Here is a 16,983-nt window from a genome sequence, read left to right as displayed (position 1 = left end):
CGACCTTCGAAACACAACCGCAATCGTCGAATCACAGTATGGATAACTGCATGTTACCCATCACTGCAATAGCTTTTCACTCTATTTTTACGGGGATTTGTACGCAATGCTGGAGGAAAGGAGCAGCCCAGTGCAGATTAGAAATGCTGATTTACCGGGACCTACATCCACATTCTGCTAATTAATTTCTTAAAATCAAACAGCGTAAAATCGAAATGCAAAGTTAAATGTAAACTATTATAGTGCAACAGGCTTGTTTCGCTCCTGCAGCTGGACGTAACATCACGACCGTAGCAAACACGCACAAAGGTCTCTATTTGCATAACCGTCATCAGGGAGGCACTCTGAATGACAGGTTGCCGAACGCTAAATACCGCAACGAAATTCATCGCATCAGCGATATCGATTCTTCGCCGGCGCAAATGTGGAGCAAGAGACGAAGACAAAGGCTCCTGCCGTGAAGTCGGCCAACATGGGCGAAAAAGCAAATGCCATATGCCGAAGACCATCACATTACACATCTGGGCGCGCTTACGTACGACCCCTCATGACAATCATACAACCTTGTTATCTGGTAACTCGTCAACGAGGACCAACCCCCCAGCCTCGACTTCGGGCACAGGTGGCGGAGCCATCAACTTCCCCGCTTTCTTCTTGTTGGTCACATCCTCCATCAATTTGCCGTTTTTGTACATGAACCTGAGCACGTGGCCATCTCGCATCACGCACTCGAAAAGGCCGTGCATGCGTCCCATAGCATAGGTGCCTTTCTCGCTGAGCACGGGCCCGCTGCGGTACGTCGTCACGCCGTAGCGGTGCTTGTAGCCGTTCTTGAACTCGCCCACGTAGCTCTCACCGGTCGGCCAAACCATCCTGCCCTTACCAGTGACGTCGTTGTCAAACGTGCCCTCATACAACACGCCATTGCTCATCTTCAGCTCACCGACGCCCTCGCGCTTGTTGTTATTGAACATGCCCATGTACACCGAGCCGTCGGCGAAACGCTCAACTCCGAAACCGTGGCGCACATTGTTGCGCCAATTGCCGTCGAACATGTCGCCGTTGGCGTACGTCATCACGCCCTTGCCGTTCCGCATACCGCCTTTAAAGATTCCCCTGAAGCTGTCACCGTTTATGTACTTAACCTCGCCCTCGCCCTCGTATAAATCGTTGGCGAAAGAGCCCACGTAACGGCTGCCGTCCATGGCGAAATGCTTCCCCATCCCGTGCCTCGCCCGACCTAGCCACTGGCCGCTGTATACCGACCCGTCACGTAGCACGACCGGCACTCGCTGCACCGGACCGGCACCGGCATCCACATCGGATAACTCGTCTAGCTTCGTTGGCTGACCGCCCAACAGAGACGCCAACGCCTTGTCGTCCCACTCTCCCGCATCGTTGCTGACGAATCCAGTCAACTCAAATCCCTTGGGAGATTCCGCAGGAACGGGTTCCTCCTTCACGGGTGTGACGTCCGGCTCAGGTTGTATAGGTCTCGCAGTTGCTTGTGGCTTGGGGGAGCCTGAAGATGTGTTACAGACAGACAACGCGATACTGCCGCGGCACCAGGCACAAATAACGCCGTTTTACACACAAAAAGTACACCATCGCCGTACACAGACTATATAGCGTAAGAACCGACCATTCTCGACGACGGAAGACCTTACGCGCTTCTCATCGACGGCGCGGCGGCCGTGGCAGCGCAGGCAGCCTAGTACGCCGTTACCGCTGCCCATGCTGAGAAGGGAGGTAGCAGTAAAGAATTTTTTGGATTAGCGTTGCGATATTAAAACGCGAAAGGTGCACCGTCCCAACCGCGGCGTGCTACGCCTGCTGCTAGTGCACATGGAGTCGCTTTGCCAGCCACCATGGGCGCTTAATCAACGAAATTTAGCTCACCAGTTACGAAGCGAGAAATGACACGCCGCGGTGTGCCTGCAATCTAACCTACTGACACCTAGGGTCTGAAAAACAACGACCAACTCGACGCGCACATGGATCAACTGAACTACAGGTCTACACAGGAAGTCGCTCTATACGAAGTCACCTCGCTCCCGCGATTCCGTAAGGTATACATTCGCGCGGGAAATTCCATGTTCAACGTCACGCGCGAGGAAGTAAAGGCCGCGCTTGCGCAAGACAAGGCGCAAAATGGAAACAAAGGGCGCGTGGGTACTTAGGCAGGCCGCGCTCACAGTCGCCATCGTTGTGGGTTACCATCTGCTGTACCGGTACTTTACGAAGCGCGAGAGTAACCCGGATGAGCCAGCCAGCGGGACGCAGCGCGACGCCGCAGGTGGCGAGGTGCCAGATGACTGCCCGGGCGTCGACACGCCGGAAGCGGGTACCAAAAGCGCATGCCAGGGCTGTCCGAACCAAGCGAAGTGCGCCTCGGGCGAGCTGAAGAATGAAAACGAAAAAATGATAGCAAGTGTCGCAGCGAACCTCGGCGAGGTCAAAAAGGTTGTGCTCGTCATGTCGGGAAAAGGCGGCGTCGGCAAGAGCACCGTGTCCACGCAGCTTTCCTATATGCTCAGCGCACGTGGCCACCACGTGGGGCTGCTCGACATCGACCTCACGGGACCCTCGGTGCCAGGCATGACGAGCACCGAAAGTGCCGAGGTGTTTGAAAGCGCCCGTGGATGGACACCCGTGTACGTGTCTGACAGGCTCTCAGTCATTTCGATCGGACACATGCTCAGGAACACCAGGGAATCTATCATTTGGCGCGGACCCAAAAAGGACAGCCTCATCAAGCAGTTCCTCATAGGAGTGGACTGGGGACGGCTGGACTACCTGGTGGTCGACTGCCCGCCGGGGTCCAGCGACGAACACATCACCATCTGCAACCTCCTTAAGGGCGTTGACACGCTGGCGGTGCTCGTCACGACCCCGCAACAGCGGTGCGTCGACGACGTGTACCGCTCGGCGGCCTTCTGCGAAAAGGCGGGCATCAGAATCGCAGCGTTAGTGCAAAACATGACGCAGTCAGTCTTCGACATCACCAAGCCCGAGGTTGTGGGCGAGCTCTGCCAGCGATTTGGCATTCGCAACGTGCTGTGCATACCCTTGCGGCCGGACATAGTGACGGCTGGCGAGGAGGGGAGGCCAATGGAAGACTTCACGTGTATAGATCACCTAGAAAAGTTTATACACGACGATAAATGATATGTTCAAACTGTTTACGATTGTGCCTGTCATGCCGTGGCGGCGCGTGCCTATTGCCCACCGGCTGGCGATGTACGGCTCCGGGGCCGGTGACGCGCTGCTGCGGCTATTGCGCCGGGGAGTCGGTGCTCCCGTAGTGCAACTTGAAGCTGTTACGGAAGAACACGTTGGGGTGAGTGCCCACGCCTTCAGTGGAACCGTTCGGCGCGGTCTGCGAGAAGTACTCCATGCACGCCAACTGGTACTGGTGGGTGGACTTGAGCTCCATTATGGGCGATATCTGCTCCGCGTTCAGGCCGAAATCCTCAAGCAGACCACGCAGACCATCAGAGTCGAAGTCGCGGAAGGGGCACCCATGCACCTGGCCGGCCGTCGGTACGGGCAGCGCGCGGAGGATCGACGCGCAGCTCAGAGGAGGGCAGCTGACGCGGCGGCCCTCCTTACCGTACATGTAACGGATTGTGTACACGTGCTCCTTCTCGAAATTCGTGGGATCGTCCCACAGGTTGCGGTTGAAGTGCAGATTCTCCTCCAGCGACATCCCGCAGCCCTTCAAGAACAACCAAAACTGGCGGCGCGCGTTGTACTTTATGTGCCTGCTGCGGATGTAGTGGGTGAAGATGCGGCGCATGCATGGCGGGAACGTCAGCGCGAACACGCTGTTTATGTTGGCAAGGCTCAGGCTCTCGCTGCCGTCCGACTTGAACGAACTGCGCGAATGGTCGACGGCCAGGTACGACTCTGGCAGCACGCGCAGAAATCCAGATAGGCGTTCGTCCACAAACGGGGGCGCAGAGTCAAAGCCGCCGGACTCGTCGAGGGACCGGAAAGAGGTCACCACCTGGTGACGGAATCGAGACGAACACAAAACGTGGAGCACCGTGTTGGGGACGTACGCCAGGCCGTTTTTCAAAACAACCTGACGAGAGCGCACGAGCTGCATCGCGTCAGGGTAAAAGGGTGCCTGAAACTCATCACACGAGCCAAGTCGCACCTACGATGTAAAGCTTGTCGACTTTTGCCGCGTCGTTGCGGAAGCTGACCAGCTGGTGAAATTCCTGCAGCTGCTCGTTCTTGCTGTTGGCGCCGGAGAACACTGTGGGCATCACGACCTGCGAAACATGGGAGCCCGGCGCATCGCACCCACGCTTTCGTAAACGATGCCCTGGCTTTGCAAAAAGTATTCCAGCTTGCTGTGCGTCTCGACGTCGCGGATCTTCACCTCGCGCAGACGGTCGAGGCGGAAGTCGAACAGACGCTGCTCGTTGCGCACAAACCAGTCGCGCCTGTCGCGGGCCTTCCCAAAACTGCAACACGTTGAACGCGCATTGAAAGCGACCATGCAATCCCCCTAAAGGCGGCAACATACGGACGCTTCATCGGGCCATAATGGCGCATGCAATAGTCACGTAACCATGGCATGGAAAGGCCTTAGTCGACCTGATTGGAAAAGCACATTCGCAGCCAGCGATGCTGCACGCCCTGAACAAGGGGCCACATGCTCAAGAGCCGTCACAAATGGGCAAAACACAAATTCAGTACACGCATTTGCATCTGTAAGTAACGCGGGCACTTACGCGAGGCGCAGGACGAAATGCGAAATGACATCGGCCTGAGCTATCGGCAGGAACTTATCCACGTCCTCCTGGTCGAAGACGGGGGAAGGCAGCATGAAGCCCAGCTCCTCCATCTTAGCCTCTATGTCAGGCACATGGTCGACTGCACTGTAATATAGAGCGCCGCGTGAAACCAACCCTTGGGATCGGAACGCTTGTGACGGAAGCTGGTCCGCGACTCTATGAACTGCAGCACTGCAGCGCCGTGAACATCTACGCGCACGAAACCTACACGCAACACGCTTCGCAGCGATCTCCTGGAAGCTACGCAGGTTAATCTCACCCTCGAGTGGTGGCGCGTTGTAGAAGCAAACGACATGTCTACTCCCCTTGAAGAAACATTTACGATAGAGCTCCGAAGACACCGCATCGCCATGCAGTAATACCTCCGACATTTTTATAATCGGTGTAAACGCGCCAGCGGCGAGGAAGGCGCGCCGAACGATGCGGACGCGCCGCACGCGCTACACATAGCATCCAATCTACACACACGGCCACACGGGCAAAAAGCGTTAATGTGGAACGATTCTTCGGGGAATGCGTCGAAGGCGAAGTTCAAACGGGCCTCTTGCCAGGAAAATGAGACCTTCTACCTCTACCAGCAGAGCCAGAAGAAGCTCGTGTTCGGTAAGCACTGAATCCGCCGCCGCAAACGGACGTAGATCGAAATGAGGAGCCTTTGCTTTCGCTGAGGTACAAGGATCGCAACATACGAGTGCTGGACGACAGACTCACTGCCGTAGGATACAAGGTAACAACAGCGTTGTTGACGACACAGAAATTCAGGGCTGGGCTTCAGTATTCAGCTCGCACTGCGCCCGCAAGGGCAAATGGTACGTATCTCTGAGATGTGTAAGCCAAACGCGGCGGAATCCGCCCGCAGCACTGCGCTGCGATGATGCAGCTCTGAATGCAACGCTGTTGGAGGCAAACATTCAGTCCGCCGTGGAATAGGCCGAGCATTGCCGCAGGTCATAAAGCTGCTCAGGTACTATGAAGTGCGCATACTGGACGGCTGCGATACTATCAACTTCATCGGATCCGATGGGGAAATAACCATCCCTGTTCAAGGCCATGTGAGGCAAGTGCGGCATACATTGTGGCTTACTCGGCACGCAGGGTTGGGTTCGCATGTCGGTACCAAAAGTTCCAAGTGCCCATCGGGTATAATAATTTCGGATACGCGCTATCGGACGTTGACGGAACGGTGGTCAATGACGGCTCAAAGAGTCCCTACGCCAAGCCCTTCGGTAATGCGCATCCATAACTTTGCACACTCTCACAGGGCCGGGGGACGTCATTGGGTGTTACCTCAGCCTGGGAGAGCCCAGCGGCGTAATACAGGACCCGAGGAAAGACCTGAAGCTGCTGGAGCACCTGCAGGGTAGGTCCAGGCATGGATCCCTGAATGTTAAACAGCCGGAATATTGTGCGACCCCAGGGACCCGCCAGCAATGGAGCTCAATGCTGGATCATACGTCGGGTTTTCGATCAACGGGGAAAAGTTCGGCGAGTGTGGACTCAAGGTGTGGGACGGCTATTACCACCCTGCCGCAGCACTTTACATGGGAGCCACAGTTAAATTCAACTTTGGTAAGCGGGCTTTTTGCCGTGGATAACGCATTAAAACAGGGCCGGACTTCGATTTCCCGCCGCCCGACGACTTCAGCCCGTGCCGGAAAATGATGCTGCCGGAAGTGCTGTGAAGCAGATTACAACACTGGCAACCGGTTGCGCGCTACGACCGCATCATCGCAGTAATCGTGGATTGGTGACCGAGGTTGCGTAAATTAGTGAAAAAATCCACGATCACACTTGATCCGGACGCGAAAGCAGCTGCGAAATGGCAGACGTCATGGTAAAGCTGTTAGTCACTTGGTCTCGCAGAATAATCGCGCCACCTGCAGGGAGTGGTATACAGAACATGTGTATTTTTAATTAGTGCATATGTTGTACGCTGGGGAAAAGGCCCACAACTCCGTGTGGCAAAGGCGCAACGGCACGGCCACAGGGGGCATCGCGAAATCGGAGGAAACACATTCCAGCCGAGATGTGATGTTCAACGTTCAGCCGGGAAGAACGTGAAACTGCGTGTAGATCGATTGTAAGAGTCGAATAGCGTCTTGTGAATGAATGCGCCAACGACGCTCCACATGCAAATATTGGGCCACGTCTCCTTGTAAAAGTAGAAAGTAGTGTACTCAGAGCACTGCAGGCATAGATTAGCTTTTGCAATATATTGGTGGGTGCACAGAAATCAGATCAGGAATGCTACTTCGGCTGCCGTTACCACGCAAACGTGAGTTAGCGTCAGGTCTACGCAGTCTGGATCGCAATTGAAACATCGTTCACCGCGGCAAACTAAGGCACGGCGAGCACAGCCACACCACGAGGTCAACGTTAGTCCCACCTGGTAAATAAGGAAGTCCGACAGTCGAGTAACGCCAGAAGTGCGAATTAGGACCTGTGGCGGGGGCGCGTCGCCCGCTGCCAGGTGCTTGTAAAAATCGGCTGGGTCCCTACCGCGGTGGCTGCGAAATGTTAACAAAATAATGCAAAGGGTAGTGTTTAGTAATGCTAATGCAGCACGAAACGCATAGCAATGAAACTAAAAGGTAGGCGTCCATTAAGAACTTGGCTTGTATTCGAAATATAAACAAAATACCGTGACAAGTGGAACTACAGGCGGTACATACAAACCAAAATGTATACAACATGTTCATGCATAGTGCAAAACTCTGAATGGATATCACGTGGCTAAACTTGTACCCTTCACGTTCGCAGATGGCCGACTTCTTAAGCGCTGAGTTAATGTCACTACGCCCCCCATAGCACATGCAGATGTTCAAGGTAATCCTGCAACAGATGTTTAGCCAGAGCGCGTAACTGAGCAAATACCTCTCAAAATGTGCCGTGTCGGCCTCCACCTCGGCCAACAGTTGCCGAAGCTCCTCACTCACAAGGTTGAGGTCACCGCAGAAGCGAATACGGCAGGAGTCCCGCAACGCGAAGTCCCTGAAAAGGATGCGAAACAAACCAAACTGCCAACCTGATGGCGCCGCCTTCGTCCACTGAGTTGACAGCCAGCGATATCAAATGGCGGATCTCCTCGGCGCTCCTCCTGAAGTTCTGGAGGGAAAACGCGTACACAGTCACCACACGCACGCCGAGCAGGTGGCACACCTCAATCACCTGTATATAATGATGCGGAAAGTTGCATTTGCTCACCTCAAAAAGCTTAGTCAGCCCGTCATGGTGACCCTGCTCTATATTCATCCCGAGCTGGCGGGCGTAGCGGCGGTTACCGTCCATGATGAAAGCAGCATGGTCGACTGATACGAAGTAACGCAGAATGCGCAGAAGCATGCGCCTCCACCTGAGTTCGTGTCAGGGAAACGTTATCAGCGATACATGAGCGCACCAACAGCCGGCCGCGTACACAGCAGTCAACGAGCATGAAGATTCCATGACACAATGTGCGCCGTCATATGATAAAACAGCGCATGATGAAGATAAGGCACGTATGAACCCACCACGCCAACTGCATAATTGCAATGCCGACGAGAACACATGCCTATCAGCCGTAAAGTGCAACACGCAGCGCACGCTTGCCGCCTACACATACAGCCGAGCGGCGGGAAATGCCGCGGCTTATCATAGACGTGAGTAATATCAATTGCTGTACACGGAATCTTGGTAATAATGGACCGTATGCCGGAGGACGATACCGCTGAGTTGCCCTAGATACAACACCAGACACACCTTCCAGCCACATCGACACCCAACTGTCGACTCTGCCGCGTATGTTTGGGTTGAGTAAATAATTCTGGAACGTTGCCAAAAATGAAATGCGGAATATCGGCTCAGTTGGGACCACAGCCGGCGAACTGAGCCGAAATATACCGCGCGAACAGCGATGAGCTGGCCATGGAAACTGGACGATAACGCGTAGAAGGCACAATATAAAGATGGAGGAGAATCAAGACGCGGAAGGTGGGAGTGCCACCACTATCATCAAGCAGGAAGGTCACGCAGATGACGCAAAGAGTGAAATGCAAATTGAAACACACGAAACACAGAAACCAAACGAAGAACCACAAATGGCAACAGACGAAACACAAAAGCCAAAAGGACAAACTCAAGATGCGAGCAGTATCATGGCGCGTGGGCGTATAGAGCCTCACGTACGACGGCACAGTCTCATGATGTTCCAGACCAACGCTGCAGTGGACGTATGTCTGGAGGTGGAGCCGCTGAGGGGTGTCTTCTACAACACGGTCACGAAATATATCGAAGAAGAGCCCGTTGAGAAAAACGAATTCGAACAGGACATTCAGGACAGGGATCCGACGCGTTACTTTCGTAGGTCTAGCCATTGGTAAATCCATGACGCCGTAGCCACCAGCGCCAGAGGGTTCTCGGGGATGCTGAAGCAGCCGCTGCACGAGACGCCACCAAACCAGCAGATCGTCTGGATGATCGCGAGGTACGAGGCAATCTGCCAAAGGCTGCAGGAGACCGGGAACAGCCTCGCGCGCATACGTGCGGGAAACGCCAACATGACGCGTCAGCAGCTCATGCAGCTCTTCATTAACGAGCGAGAAAAACTCTTTGGAAAGGTCGAATACTTCCCAGTCGGCGAGCCTTACCTGGGGATGCCGCCATTCACGCATTTTTTCAAGCGCGAGGAACTGCTGTACTTCGGCATATGCCAGTCGCCGTATGATACCGTGTCCGTGGACAAGATGCGCGACGGCACGGAAATCGCGCAGGCGATCATACTCGACGGAACGCCTTCGCTGAGGGAGGATATGGGCACCAGGTTCATACTGTACTGCAAATTTGAAAGGGGCGCGAACGAAGTCAGCGACTACACTGACAAGAACCAGCCCATTTTCCAGTCGTGGATACACGAGATACCCATAAGGGTGGTTCGCGGATACAACGCAATATCACGGTAGGTTTAGCGCAGGCATGAGCAGCAACATGAACGTGCAGGTACGCGCCACTCTGGGGGTTCAGATACGACGGACTCTATCGCATCATCGGAGTGTACTCAGATAACAACAAGCAGGGGCTCAGGGTTTGGAGCTACGTATTCAGCGCGTGCAACCCGGACCTCGAGCCCCCGGTCTTTTTGCAGACGGATGAGGGGTCCGAGTCGGTGACAACAACTGACCCGGACCTCAAGTCGGTCTTCATCAACCACTTGCACATACATGCCAAGTTCCAAAAGTCAATCAAGAAAAAGATATCGGAAGATCTGAGGCAGGTTGACGTCGTGCTGAATGGCAAAAAGCTATTCACTATCGGTATACCGCACCTGCTCCGGGCAGGGGGGCGCAACTACAGGCAGGTGCCCCTGGTCGTAAACTTCTCAATCATATACCGCTATATCAGGCGACTGTGCAAGGTCGCAAAAGTGGGCCAGCAATGGCTGGAGGGACCAGTCGCAGAATACGAAAAGGCGAAGAAGGAGGGATCCACGATTTGGTGGGCTCGAGGAGGGTTCCTTCCAATGAAACTCATCATACAATACTTGGAACCCAGGAGGTCACTGTCGATGGAGGTCATCAGGGGGCAGTGCAAGGAAAAAATAACCTCGAAAAAGGTCAGACTACAGAAGACACTGGTCATCAATAGGGAACTGGCTAAAAACATGGCCAGGCCCTTCTTCCCGCAATCGGACACCGACTCCATTTGGACATACATTGAACTAACGGAGCCGATAGACCGTACGTGGAACCCGTACGAGGACATCAGCGCGGGGTCGGAGGTACACCCTATCCCAGTTCTCAACGAGGTCGACGACGACGAGCCGCCCATGGTTTTCACCTACATACGCAGCAACATCTACTTCTCCAGGCTGCCGAACCTCAATTTCGACCCGGTATGCGCGGGGTGCATACCGGACACGCTTGACAAGGAGACCTGTCAAATAGTCACCGTCAAGGGGTTCTGCAAGGGGCTCATGGACCCCAAGGGCAGACTCTACTGCCAGGGCGTCAACAAGGGCTACCTGTCCACCATACAGTCACGAGCGGCGTGCTCAGACAACTGCCCCTGCTCAAACGACTGCAGCAACAGGCTCTTGGAGGGCGTGCAGGTGCCGGTGAAGCTCATCAAGACGCCGAACATGGGATGGGCGCTGCACACCATGGTGCACATCACCATAGGCACCTACATCATGCAGTACGTCGGCGAGGTGGTCTGCCGCAGCGAGATGATGGCCAGGGAGCACCAGTACGACAAGCTCGGAAGGTTCAACTACTGCATGGAGGCAGTGGAAATGGAGACGCTGCACGACGACTGGCAAATGCCGTGCATGGACTCAATGGTGCTCGGCAACATCGCACGCTTCCTCAACCACTCATGCGACCCCAACGTCGAGGTCATCACCGTGTGGCGCGGCGACGACTTCCCGTGCATCGCAGTGTACGCGTTGCGCGACATCGCAGCGGGAGAGGCGCTGACCTACTGCTACGGCTCGCAGTACAAGAGCATACCCTGCCTCTGCGACGCGCGCAACTGCAGAGGGTTCATCGGAAACATTTGACGCACGGACGGGCCCGGAGACACAGCGGGATGGCGACACCAACGGCAGGCAACACATAAACACTATAGCAGCAGAAACGCCTATTAACGATACCGCATGATACGTGTATATAAATGAGGCATCCGGCGTGCTTCTAGAGCTCACCGTGGCGCTCGTCCGGGCAATGCTTCTCCACGAACTCCTTCAAGTCCTCCAACGTGCGCTTGCCGTCGAAAGTGACGACCTCAGTGCTGCCGGGCTGAATCAAAAGGACGGTGGGGTACGCAGTCCATTGGATGTGGTCCAAAGACGACTCGTTGCCGTCACCGTTCAGCAGCGCCACGATCACGCGACCGTCGGTGCCCATCGACTCACCGAAGGCGGTGTACACGGGCATGAACTTCTTGCAGTGCTCGCAGAAGGGAGAGTGGATCATCAGCATGATGGGGCGGGTGGCGTTGTTCACGAAGTCGGGCAGAGTCTTGCCCACAAGGGTCACAACGGGGCCGTCGTTGTTAGCGGGCTCTTCCTCACTCTTGATGCTGCGGGCGACCTTGCCAGCGTCGACGTCGGAGTAGAAGGTCAGCACGGCGTCCACGTCATCGAAGGAGTACGACTCAGGGACCAAAATGTAGCGGCCCATATCGGTCTGGTGAGCAACGGAGGGGAAGGAATTAACAGCGAACGCCTCCTTGGCGGCGGTGAACTTCTCCACGTCGAGCCAGGCGAACAGCACATATGAGCGCAGCTCGCGAGCAACCTTGGTGAACACGGCGCGGTACTTCTCGTAGTCGGCAGCGACGGCGCAGAACCACGAGATGGACTTGCCGGAGCTGAAGTAGCGCATGTAGTTGGCGTGGCTAATCTCGGAGAACAGAGGCAGAGATTCCTGCTGCACGAACTCAACCAGCTTGTCGGCGGTTGACGCGCTGAAGTCGAACCGCTCATTCGGCTTGTGGAGCACGTAGATGGCCTTATCGCCGCCAGACACCGCGTAGAACTTAGCGTCGTCGCGGTGCAGGTCAGCGAGGTTCTCGAACTCCTTCATAAGCTCATCAGACGAGTCGTAGCCCACGGACACGAAGGTGACCTCGGCGTCCTCAGGGATCTCGCTCACACTGGAAACGTTGATGACGGCGGGCAACAAGACCGTTTTGCACCAGCTCACGATGCCATCGGCCTGGCGGGAACCGGTGTAGCTCCTAGCAACACCCTTGCGGAAGAACTTCAGCGTAGGGTAGCCCTCAACGCCGAACTCCTGAGCAACACCCACTGCACCGTCGCAGTTGATCTCGGCCAGTACCACCTCGGAGCCCTCCTCCGCGAGCTGCTTAGCGGCCTTCTCATACTCGGGGGCCAGGGCCTGGCAGTGCATACACCTGAGAATCTCAGACGGTCACACACATCCACCTACCATGGGGCGTAGAACTTCACCAAAACGGCGTCTTTCTCGGCCAGGAACTCGTGGATGTTCTTCTCAGTGAGCTCAACAACGCTCCCGGATGCGTACGCGGGGGTGCCACAGGCGCCGAGGAGACAGACACCTACAGCCCAGGAAAGAAACGCCAAAGGCCTGAAGAACTCCATTGCTAGACTTCGAAAGGCCGAAACCGGGTGGAAAACAAGTAGAAATGCAATGTGTGAAATGAGGTGGCCTCGGTCACAACACAATAGCAATGTATGAGGGCGGCCGAGGCGGCCAACGGGAGACAGTATGGGGAGTGTGAACGATCACAGCCGAACACGGAAAATTAGCTGCGAGGAAGTTCCGTGAACACGTGTGATTCAGAACTAAGCCAGAACCAATTTCAAAAGACGCGACTGCGGCGGCCGCTTTTGCGCACACCAATACACGGACGGTTCCGGCCCGAGCACACCGACGCCGACTCTTAGTACGCTAGACACGGCTGCTTGCACGGCAAGATGCCAGCTAACTGAGCACACATTTGACGTGGTCCGAAACACCCGTGCACGATACGATGTGCGAACCCGGGCCGCGTGCAGGACGACCAGGTCGAGTTAGGCCGGCCGCAGGCGGCACATGCGCGCCGTCACCCTTACACACCCAAAGCACACATTAACGCAACCGTACACACTGTCTGCATTTGTTGAATGCTGCTGTTGGCGTGGCAATTACGGTCGACATTGCGGCGATGGCGCCGCCGCAAGGCACGAACAAGCAGGACGATGCTGACGAGACTAAGGGATGCCACGTAGATGAATACCAGGGACTCAACCACGTAGTGGTGCAGTCGAATGACTCCGAGGGGTTCGATATCCGCTGCTTCAAGCAGGCGGAGGTCATCCTCGAAAACATGGCCACCGGCCAGCAGCGGACCTTCCCTAAGCTGTTCATATCGATCGAGCCGCACGTCTCTATCATTCTCAACATACTTGAGCGCGAGTGGGTGGCGCACCTGATACAGATGAGCGAGTCGCGCTGGGTCAGCAGCCAGACCTCGAGGGGACCTGCCTCAGCATCACAGGTACCGTTGCTATAAAGCACATGGGCATTTTAACGCGCTCAGGACGCGTACAGCACCCAAATCAGCCGCACAAGGCGTAGCCAAAGCGCAGTGTTCTCGTACGGAGAGACGCCCATCATCGCCGAAATCGAAAGCCGAGTGGCGCTTGTTGCACGCGTCGACGTGAGACACTTGGAGCGACTGGTCATGGTCAAGTATAATCCGGGCGACTACTTTAAGGAGCACCACGACGGACCGTTCAGGTCTCACACCATACTTATATACCTTAACGGTAAGCAGTTATTATGCGCGGCAATCGGGGGAGCGCCTTTCAACGCGGAGAGGCGCACTCTGCCCCGGCTGCAGCCACGGGCATTGCCCACAGCACGGCTGTATCCACGTAGAGCTGCACAAACTATCTGTAGTGCCCGGGGAAAATCATTGCGCAGATGTGGAAGGCGGAGAGACTGTTTTCCCAAGCCTAAACCTGGCCGTCAAACCGATAGCGAACAGCGGGCTTTACTGGAAAAATACCACTGAGGACGGACTGCCAGACTTCCGCATGATACACGCCGGCACCAGCCCCAGAGTTGGCACCAAATATGTAGTCAACTGTTTCTTCAACGTCGATGCAGTCCGCGGTCAGTAGACCACCGGCTTCAGCGGCTCCGCCTCGAGGCCCTCGAGGGTCTTGTCTACCTCAACGTCCATTTCTCCCACCAGCGCGCTGCAACAGCATGTAACAAAAGGCGGTGCGACGGTTGAATCAATGTAAATTGCGGAGTTTTTCAAACCCAAAACGGAAACACGTATGCACGTAATGACGAAATAATAACCGCAGTAGGACCTTCTCTAAACAAAACACAATGACACGCCCATAAAGTGACACACTTAGCGCCAGACGCTATTTTGCTGGGCTGTAAAAGCCCTGATAAACGTAGTCGGATACTGTCGACCAGCAATACACAGCAAGCCTTAGCTCCGGGGTGGACACAGGCTGCTGAACAATGACGTCGCGGGCATTGCGTGCTTGCTGACTTGCACGAAAGCATGACGTAAACGGAATCACATGTAAACGTACATGTTGTCGCCGCGAATCAAGTAGATGCCGAGAGGAAGGTCCTCGAAAGCAGCGCCCTTCCTGAACACGCGCTCCGAGCAGTTGTAGAGCACCAAATTCGTCACTTGGTCGAAACCCTTCAAGGAGCCGACAAAAACGCGGCCGTCGACGGTCACCACGCACACCTGGCCTGCACAGAGTTTACGCAGACACATAGCCACCTACACTCAATAAACTGCTCAAGCGACGGGGCCATGTTGCTGTGCAGTTAAACACATCTCAGAGGCGAAAAACGCATCTACCGGTTCGGACGGGCGGGGATACCGAACGCGCGTGGCGGATCACGACGTCGGTTGTCGACCAGACATTAAAAATACACACTTGCCGGAAAACACGTTATTTAAGCCCGTTCTTACGAGAATACTATACAATGCAAAGTTAAACAGCGTCACGGCTTGTAATGGCCGATTGCAGCCAACCGCCCGTCGACGATGTCGCATAGGCTGCGCGCGCCTAGGATGTGCTCGTAAGTCGGCACCGGCTTGCGAAGCGCGCACAAAAGCCCGTCGCGCTGCAGGTCGTCCATCGCGACGATCTTGTCGACAAGATCGTTCACAATGCGTTCCTCAGCCTCGATGTCGAACTCGTTGTGCGTGTTGCGGATATAGTCGAGACGCCATTTGCGAGCAGCCTGCAGCCCGCCAACCATGCCGTATAGGTTCTCGTGGAAGCATTTCTGCATGCGGCAGCCGTTAACCGACAGGTCCACGACCCAGCGCTTGCGATTGTGCTCGTAGCGGATGCAACCGGTGTGACGGGCGCCGCGCTTGATTCGAGCGAATTGGATGGGAGCACCTCCCTCGCCCCCATGCTCCTGGAGCGAGCGGCAGGGCCGCTCGATCTCCTGTTCCGAGACGCAGGGATTCCAAGGCCACGTCCAGCTGAACAGCTCACGGTAGTCGGCGGCGTATATCAAGTCGTCAGAAACGCCCAAACGGTGCGGAGAAAAGTTGGAAATGGCGCGGTGCAAATGCGATAGCTGGTCGGTGAGAAGCTGAGCCCTGGAACCGGATAGTTCGGTCAACCAGAGTTGAAGCACTGATGAGACGTCCAAGTGTCGGCGGTCTACGAGCGGATGGAACAGCGCAACTCGATGAAAAGGGTACACAACAGGTACTATTTTTACGACAAAAAGAGAAAGATGCAATGGAACCGCGAACGCCAAAGTTGTGGAACCGAATGATGTTGTTGGTCCACCCGGCGCTGCTGCTGCTGCGATGGGAAATTCGGCGCAGCACGAAGAACATTACTTCACCATGGAAAAGCAACAAAGGAGTCACAAAACGCTGGCAGGTTTGTTACAGACGCGATTCGGCACGGTATTGCGCACTGTAAATTAACAGCGTGAAAAATATTCAGTATACCACGGCGAAAGCGTGGCAACAAATTATTTTCCACACCGGCATTAAGCAAGCTACAAAAAAGGAAAACGCGTGCGTATGAAGTGAAACTAACCTGTAGGGATTATTCCAGCGCCGATCATCGTTGCCACCACAAGCAGCCTTTGGTTATTGGGCATAAGCAGCATCTTGGCCTCGAACTCCTCACCCACCACCTCACGGGACGTGTACTTGGGAAACATGAACGGTAGCACTGGGCTGTCCCTAGTGCGCCGAACCCAGAAGCAGTAAGGGCGAATGGCGACGATGACGCAGGGGTACGGGCCCGGGACCTCGTCATCCGCAACCACAATAGGCATCACGCGCATCTGGAGGCACCTCTGCGAGTAGGTTGAACCAAAAAAGTGTAAACGCCACCAACCTGCTTGGTAATGAGGTTGTCGCAGATCAGATGTGCACGGCGAGGCTCTTCTGAAGTGGCTTCCATCAGTGAGACGCCGCAGAAACCGAGAGCCAGCTCATCGCCGAACATGAAGCTGTACGTGCGCAAATAGCGCAGCAAATCCTCACCGTCCCTGAGAGACGTCACGAATACAAGATTTCAGTCGTACCATAGTTCAGGGATGCCGACCAAAGTGATCCCGAGAACGAGCTGAAAGTCGTACGGCTCGTTGAAAAAGCTGTACATGCCTTGCATACTGGCGGTGCAGAATCCGGATGTAAATAGACTTTAACGCCA

The 16,983-nt window shown here is 55.2% G+C and overlaps 10 protein-coding genes across 10 annotated transcripts; 4 read left to right on the top strand and 6 right to left on the bottom strand.

Moving 5' to 3' along the window:
- Positions 1-554: 554 nt before the first annotated feature.
- BBBOND_0404540 (MORN repeat domain containing protein, putative) lies at positions 555-1,736 on the bottom strand (the record flags this gene model as incomplete). Its single annotated transcript, XM_012914699.1, has 2 exons — positions 555-1,522; positions 1,643-1,736. The coding sequence occupies 2 exons, from the start codon at positions 1,734-1,736 to the stop codon at positions 555-557; spliced, it is 1,062 nt and encodes a 353-aa protein (XP_012770153.1).
- Positions 1,737-2,151: 415 nt separating this feature from the next.
- On the top strand, positions 2,152-3,168 carry BBBOND_0404530 (nucleotide-binding protein 1, putative; the record flags this gene model as incomplete). Its single annotated transcript, XM_012914698.1, has 1 exon — positions 2,152-3,168. One exon carries the CDS (start codon positions 2,152-2,154, stop codon positions 3,166-3,168), a length of 1,017 nt encoding a protein of 338 aa, XP_012770152.1.
- A 106-nt stretch (positions 3,169-3,274) lies between these two features.
- Positions 3,275-5,179, bottom strand: BBBOND_0404520 (DNA primase, large subunit, putative; the record flags this gene model as incomplete). Its single annotated transcript, XM_012914697.1, has 6 exons — positions 3,275-4,132; positions 4,167-4,280; positions 4,316-4,475; positions 4,746-4,887; positions 4,923-4,979; positions 5,017-5,179. The coding sequence occupies 6 exons, from the start codon at positions 5,177-5,179 to the stop codon at positions 3,275-3,277; spliced, it is 1,494 nt and encodes a 497-aa protein (XP_012770151.1).
- Positions 5,180-5,299: 120 nt separating this feature from the next.
- BBBOND_0404510 (hypothetical protein) lies at positions 5,300-6,490 on the top strand (the record flags this gene model as incomplete). The annotated part of the gene is made up of 8 exons (XM_012914696.1): positions 5,300-5,411; positions 5,447-5,535; positions 5,571-5,617; positions 5,773-5,883; positions 5,904-6,034; positions 6,070-6,168; positions 6,204-6,377; positions 6,417-6,490. The coding sequence occupies 8 exons, from the start codon at positions 5,300-5,302 to the stop codon at positions 6,488-6,490; spliced, it is 837 nt and encodes a 278-aa protein (XP_012770150.1).
- A 353-nt stretch (positions 6,491-6,843) lies between these two features.
- Positions 6,844-8,096, bottom strand: BBBOND_0404505 (hypothetical protein, conserved; the record flags this gene model as incomplete). The annotated part of the gene is made up of 4 exons (XM_012914695.1): positions 6,844-6,993; positions 7,195-7,281; positions 7,331-7,799; positions 7,834-8,096. 4 exons carry the CDS (start codon positions 8,094-8,096, stop codon positions 6,844-6,846), a joined length of 969 nt encoding a protein of 322 aa, XP_012770149.1.
- On the top strand, positions 7,881-8,120 carry BBBOND_0404500 (hypothetical protein; the record flags this gene model as incomplete). Its single annotated transcript, XM_012914694.1, has 1 exon — positions 7,881-8,120. The coding sequence occupies one exon, from the start codon at positions 7,881-7,883 to the stop codon at positions 8,118-8,120; it is 240 nt and encodes a 79-aa protein (XP_012770148.1).
- A 632-nt stretch (positions 8,121-8,752) lies between these two features.
- BBBOND_0404490 (SET domain containing protein, putative) lies at positions 8,753-11,340 on the top strand (the record flags this gene model as incomplete). Its single annotated transcript, XM_012914693.1, has 3 exons — positions 8,753-9,146; positions 9,183-9,741; positions 9,783-11,340. The coding sequence occupies 3 exons, from the start codon at positions 8,753-8,755 to the stop codon at positions 11,338-11,340; spliced, it is 2,511 nt and encodes an 836-aa protein (XP_012770147.1).
- A 133-nt stretch (positions 11,341-11,473) lies between these two features.
- On the bottom strand, positions 11,474-13,921 carry BBBOND_0404480 (protein disulfide-isomerase, putative; the record flags this gene model as incomplete). Its single annotated transcript, XM_012914692.1, has 4 exons — positions 11,474-12,698; positions 12,864-12,913; positions 13,416-13,736; positions 13,877-13,921. 4 exons carry the CDS (start codon positions 13,919-13,921, stop codon positions 11,474-11,476), a joined length of 1,641 nt encoding a protein of 546 aa, XP_012770146.1.
- Positions 13,922-14,426: 505 nt separating this feature from the next.
- Positions 14,427-15,100, bottom strand: BBBOND_0404470 (U6 snRNA-associated Sm-like protein LSm8, putative; the record flags this gene model as incomplete). The annotated part of the gene is made up of 3 exons (XM_012914691.1): positions 14,427-14,511; positions 14,866-15,034; positions 15,070-15,100. 3 exons carry the CDS (start codon positions 15,098-15,100, stop codon positions 14,427-14,429), a joined length of 285 nt encoding a protein of 94 aa, XP_012770145.1.
- Positions 15,101-15,292: 192 nt separating this feature from the next.
- BBBOND_0404460 (hypothetical protein, conserved) lies at positions 15,293-16,941 on the bottom strand (the record flags this gene model as incomplete). The annotated part of the gene is made up of 4 exons (XM_012914690.1): positions 15,293-16,113; positions 16,360-16,624; positions 16,666-16,819; positions 16,856-16,941. The coding sequence occupies 4 exons, from the start codon at positions 16,939-16,941 to the stop codon at positions 15,293-15,295; spliced, it is 1,326 nt and encodes a 441-aa protein (XP_012770144.1).
- Positions 16,942-16,983: the final 42 nt, after the last annotated feature.

This window comes from Babesia bigemina, assembly GCF_000981445.1.
Source record: "Babesia bigemina genome assembly Bbig001, chromosome : V".
NCBI lineage: Eukaryota > Apicomplexa > Aconoidasida > Piroplasmida > Babesiidae > Babesia > Babesia bigemina.
Note: the sequence above shows the minus strand (reverse complement) of the source record. Positions and strands in the feature narration are given on the sequence as shown.